Raw genomic sequence first — 5,832 nt, forward strand, 5'->3', positions numbered from 1 at the left:
ATTTATACATGATTTTTCTTTTTATCGTTGTATGAAAAATCTACTGGATTTTGAAATGATTTGGACAAATGGAGAAGTACTCTGTAAAGTTGAAAATTATAATTTACTATTTGGTGATATTATAAAATGAGATAATAAGTGAAAGAATTTAAATGTATAATAAATATTTTAAAAATCTAAATCTCTCTCTCTCTCTCTCTATATATATATATATAGACATCTCTGATCCATATTCAAATGTTGACAATGTCTACTTTGATTTAACAAATTTATAATTCGTTTTTATTCAAGATTGACAACATTTGTCAAGCATAACTTCCACCATATCACATTAAAAACATGTTTTTTTCTTGTTTTGTACAATTTATAGATGGTAATGGTAATACTGGAAAATGCTCAAGTTGTTAAACACTAATGAATGCATTAGAAATCATGAGCTCATGAACATTTTTTTCCACATCTGAAATTAAAAAGTGGAAAGATTCTAAGCAGTAACAGAGTTAATAATGTATGAAAATCATATGCAAAAATAATTACATTATCTGGATGAGCCAAAGAATTATATCCTTTTGTGAATGTTTTCTAAAATTGTCATAGCTTTGTTTTCACTCCGATGCAAAGACAACGTGGCAGGAAGCAGCTTTCAGTTTTGTTTCTGTGTGGGAGTGTGGGAGGGGAGATATTCCACCACAGACTGCTCAACATGGCGGTACCCGTCCACATGCTGTTCAACTACTGCAGATGATCCACAGCCTCCTTCAAGAAGTTACTCTTTCAGAGCAGTCCAGAATCTGATCGGTTGAGTCAAAACAGCACTAGAGTTAAACAATGTCAAGGGATTAATAAAAGGAGGATGAGGAAACAAAGTTGTACAAAGAGACAACAGACGGGTTCGTCCTCCCATTCTAAACCTAAAAAGAAGCAAGCCAAGAGACAAAACTGCCCCAGTGAGTCTTTTTTTCTTTTATAAATATAATGTCAAAACTGCAATAAATCTTTGAAATGACAATAAATGCACGTTACTCTTCCTAATATGTTATTGAGAGGTTTTATTTCTTCTTCACTGACCTGATTTAGTTTTGACTTGTTTCAGAATCATCCACAGGACAAAAAAAAAAGCCTCAAAATAAATCCCAACTTCCTGTTACATGTGGCTTTAAAGAGGGGCTCCTGTATTTGAAGAAATATTGTGACAGTAGGTGCAGAAGAAACATTTCTACATGTTAAAGAATTGAGTAATGCTTATGGAGAGCTGCATGTTTGTGAATGTCTGGAGATTGTAATTCTGGAGCATCCAGAACATCCAGGTGCTCAAAAACAATAGTGGATGAATAAATGTTTTTTCTCTCTTTAGAGCAGAAGTGCATTTCCAGTGAGAGCCAGTGGTTCACACCCCCTGAGTTTGAGAGGTTTGGGATGAAGGAGAAGCACAAAAAGTGGAAGACCAGCATCCTTTGCAAAGGGATTCCACTCCAGAAACTCATAGAGGTGATTGAGACCGGTTTCAGTAACAGTTTTAACTAATGTACACTCAAGTGCAATTATAATTTCATTTAGTTTTTTAGTTGTTGTTATTATTATTTTGTTAATATGGCCTTGCTGATTGAAAACAGTTACCTGAAAAAAAAATGCACACTATGCAGATAATATAAATATATTTATTTTTCTAACACTGTTCCTTTTCTGTTCTAAGGATGGATTTCTCTTAAATATAAGCTTTATTAAAAGCAAGGTTCAGGATGCAAAGGTTTGGCAGCTCTTCGATCATTGTAGATACGATTTGAAGAGGAGATACCCTTTCAAATGTGACTTAAGAGTGATCAAGATGTTCATCCAAATTTATTCTTTTGTGTTCAGCAGAAGAAAAAACGCCACGTGGGTTTGAAAAAACAGGGTGAGTAAATGGAGACTCATTTTATTTTTTTGGAGGAGTATTCCTTTAAATAAGATCATTACAACAGTTATTCAAAATAAGAAAGACTTTATGTTCTGCTTAGTGAATATTTGTGTATTAGTTGTAGAATCACCTGATAAGATCGAAGACAAGCAAGATGAAGATGAAGATGAAGATGAAGATGACGCTGTTGACATGAACATGTTTGAAGGTCCAGTCCTTCCTGTTACCTGTGGATCTGATTCTGGCGTTCTACACAAATATCGATTTTCCAAAGGTGTGGGAATGCTTTAATAACGGTTATAATAAATATCAATATGTTTTACATACATACATACCTAACACATTTTGAAACCAAGCTTTCTGTTTCTTGCAAGCCAATGGGAATATGTGACTCTGCCTACCTTTCTGCAAAATCTGAAATACTTTACTGAGGATATATTTCTCTGCACTTTTCGATGACACCTCCAATAAAGGTGCTATCAGGGTATTTGTAGGCAGAGTCCCATATAGTTTTTTTCTCTCACATAATGACGATGAATGTAAATGCACTGCTTGACTGCAGTGATACAAGACTCTTGCACTCAGTGTTGTCTTTATCTCAGGGTATTGTGGGAGATGCATAAGAACAGAGAGCCACTGGCTGACGCCTGAGGATTTCACCAAACTGAGCAAAACAGATGGAACATGGAAGAAAGACATTGTGTCCCATGGAATACCTCTTGGGAAGCTTATAACGGTAAAAGAAAATGCTAAATAATATATGTATATTTACACCTGAATTTTGAGAATTTGTCATTTAAATACATGAAATTCAGAGAAGCAAACAGTGTCCATTAACAAACAAGGCAATCACTTTGTGCAGTGATAAGGGTCATCATTTTCTCACTGTCAAGTTGTTCCAAAGCTATATGATTTTTTTTTATTTTGTTGAATGTTGGTAATCAAACAGTCAATGGCAGCCATTGACTTCCATAGTTTTGTTGTTGTTGTTTCATCCAATGGATGAAAAACTGCTGTCTGTTGGCCTGGCAGGGTCTGATCAAATGTTTTGCAGTACACAATCCTGATGGGTTTTCACATACTTTCAGAAAAGCATTTTGCAACCGCATACAGCCAACTGTGACTGTGAGATCTGCGAAGAACCATATCAGAACCAAGTAGGACATTGCCACTCACATTTACAGTCACGCCAAAGCATGAACAAAACCACCGTAACTCATCACAACTACTGACGTCTGAAATTATTTCTACACTGTGCTTCATAACAGTTAAGTTTTATTTCTGCATGAACTCTTGTCCCAGCTAAATGATGACGTGTGTTTCATCTGTGACTCTGAGGGAGATCTCGTGTGTTGTGATGAGTGTCCACGAGCTTTTCATTCACACTGTCACCTACCAGCTGTACCTGAAGACTCACCTGGGTGAGAGAGAGAGAGAGAGAGAGAGAAATCATGCTGGATTAGACAGACTAGACGTATGACTTTGAGTAATACTGTGTTTTTGTGTGCACAGGAGCCAGTGGAGCTGCACGTTTTGTGTGATGAAGAAGAGGGAAAGTTCGGGTCAAAAGACCCAACAGGATGTTTTGAGCAGTCCAGTCTCTCGGTACACACTGGTAAAGTTTCTGCAAAAGTCCATAGAATGGAAGTCAATAGGGTCCAAAATGACATTTCTTTTATTGTACAGACAATAACAATTCTTTAACACTTAGAGTCTGTTTGATTGTCTTCTAGCACTGCCAGTACCTGCTGTTACACCTGCTACACGAGAGCATGAGCGACCCCTGTGCCAAAGTAAACCTTCATCTGGCTCTTGGTCAATATTTACAGCTCTTATGTGTGGTGTTTATGTACAGTATGTGACGGATACACTGCTGGTGTCTAGGGTCCAGGATTCAGTGAGAACATCTGTGGCCCCATGATGCTGGGCAGAGTGAAGCTGAACTTGCAGAATAATGATTATCAAACAGTGCGAGAGTTTGTCTCTGATATTGAATACGTTTTCCACCACTGCACCGCCAAAAGGGTGAGTTTCACTTGGGCTTGCAAATGTTAGTAATGACGGGAGGAATTGTCTAAACAATTCCATATACATGGTCTTTTTTATTGACTGAATTCTACATTTCTCTCTTTCTTCTCTGTAGGATAATGACTTCAGTAGAATGACCTCTAGGCTCACAGAACTGCTTGAAATCATCTTTAAGCTGCTGTAACATCAGACCACTAGTACAAGTGTAACTGTGAATAATATCCAGTCTTTTTCAATCAATATCCCACATACAGTAATGTGTACATTTGTACTTTTAAAAAAGATTAATGGCATACATGAGAAGTGCAGCCTTCTGTATTTCAATACAGTAACTGTGATGCAAACTGTTGTCAGTTTAGAGCGGGTAATACTAACAGACTGCAGTGTTATATTGACAATATGACTAAGCATTTTCCTGTCCTGTTTGTGAACAATGACTCAAGGACATCAGGCATGCCAGAGGTTTTTCCCCCTGCTGCCTGGCCAAGGCCAGAATCTCCTGTCATGTTGAAGAGGTTCTTTGGCCTGCTCCAGACCAAAAACAGGATACTGGGGGGCAGAATAATTATTTTTGATGTTGTTTGCTGTATTGAATTGTACTGTACTCTACAGTACGTTAAATTAAGATATACAACAGTTGGGGAGTACCACACTTATTACCGTTTTTTGTAGTATTGTTTTAAATTGATCTCATCAGTGTGTAAAACTGTGTTGAAGTGTGTGTGTTTGTGACTGTTTGTGTGTCATATCTGAGAGCAAAGTTTGGTTTTTCAGCAAGATTGAGTTGTTTTGACTGGATAGCTTCATTATGATCTAAATATAGGACGTCTGGGGAATTGAGTTAAAGGCCGTGTTGCAAGGTTCATTTTTTACAGAATATGTGCAATTTACTTGTTGGTAATAAACATTTTAACTGTTATCCATCGATTTTATGTTGTTGGGTATCACAAAACGGAATATAATACGAAAAAATAGGTACTAACAGCTGTCTCCTTTCCCCCACAATGCATTGCATCACGTCACATTGGGGAGAGAATTTACCAAAGCCGCCTTGAGAGCATTGAGAATTACTAGAGAGACGAGAGTATTCAGCGCAGAACGCAGATTATAGATAAATACATATATATAGATAGATACAGTATATAGATAGATAGACAGACAGATAAATAGTGAGATAGTGACCAACAGCGACCCAAACGCACTCACTTCCCTACAGCACAAGCTTTCTAACGCAGTTTACATGGGACGGCACCCACACAAGCTCCTGTCAAACACAGCGACAGACACACGGCTATGTTTGCAACAACATTTTCACCGGAGGACGAGATAACCACTTAGAAACGTCCATATAGCTAGCATGATGCCTTTTATTTCTAGATGACAAAGACAAAATTTACCAGTTCTACGACACTATGACAAAGGTTACCGGTTCTTCTCTGTACTACCGTCACGATCACTGCCACTAGATATAAAGAAAACATTGATTTTTCACTCGGTGCTATTCAATGACAGTAATAAATAAATAAAATTATATATATATATGTATGTATGTATGTGTGTGTGTGTGTCGTTATTGCGCACTGCTGCTCATAAACTAGCTCCAGTGCTCATTGCTGCGATGCTAAATGATAGCAACTCACCAGGACACTTCACCAACTCTCCACTCATTCTCCTCGGCCCATGCATAGGCTTTGACGGACATCAGTTCTTGGCAATTCCTCATTTGCCCTCTCACGACTGGCTCGATCGAAATTACACAGCTGCGGGCCATCATACATGTTTGCTCTCGCCACCTCTTCCTCATCCCAGTCATCCGCTATAGTTCTGATGCTGCGTTCCAGGCAGGTATTGGAGCTCGTAATCACTATTTCATACCACTACTAACGACTTTGTATCGTTCCAGGCAA

The 5,832-nt window shown here is 37.9% G+C and overlaps 1 protein-coding gene across 5 annotated transcripts; it reads left to right on the plus strand.

The window, feature by feature from the left end:
* The first annotated feature begins 607 nt into the window (after positions 1–607).
* Positions 608–4,844, plus strand: LOC113053413 (nuclear body protein SP140-like protein). 5 transcript variants are annotated; one of them, XR_003277221.1, is made up of 14 exons: positions 608–947; positions 1,094–1,195; positions 1,355–1,488; positions 1,694–1,747; positions 1,858–1,894; positions 2,016–2,171; positions 2,500–2,633; positions 2,986–3,054; positions 3,200–3,318; positions 3,410–3,512; positions 3,584–3,590; positions 3,631–3,690; positions 3,782–3,922; positions 4,041–4,844. XR_003277221.1 is itself a non-coding variant. In XM_026218428.1 (13 exons), exons 1-13 carry the CDS (start codon positions 854–856, stop codon positions 4,107–4,109), a joined length of 1,260 nt encoding a protein of 419 aa, XP_026074213.1. In that variant the 5' UTR covers positions 625–853; the 3' UTR covers positions 4,110–4,844. The 5 variants fall into 5 exon arrangements, 4 of the variants coding, with proteins under 4 accessions (XP_026074213.1, XP_026074222.1, XP_026074195.1 ...); XM_026218428.1 differs by lacking the exon at positions 3,584–3,590 and having other exon boundaries at positions 625–947; positions 1,106–1,195; XM_026218410.1 differs by lacking the exon at positions 3,584–3,590 and having other exon boundaries at positions 626–947.
* The last annotated feature ends 988 nt before the right edge of the window (positions 4,845–5,832 follow it).

This window comes from Carassius auratus, chromosome 3, assembly GCF_003368295.1.
Source record: "Carassius auratus strain Wakin chromosome 3, ASM336829v1, whole genome shotgun sequence".
Lineage (NCBI taxonomy): Eukaryota > Metazoa > Chordata > Actinopteri > Cypriniformes > Cyprinidae > Carassius > Carassius auratus.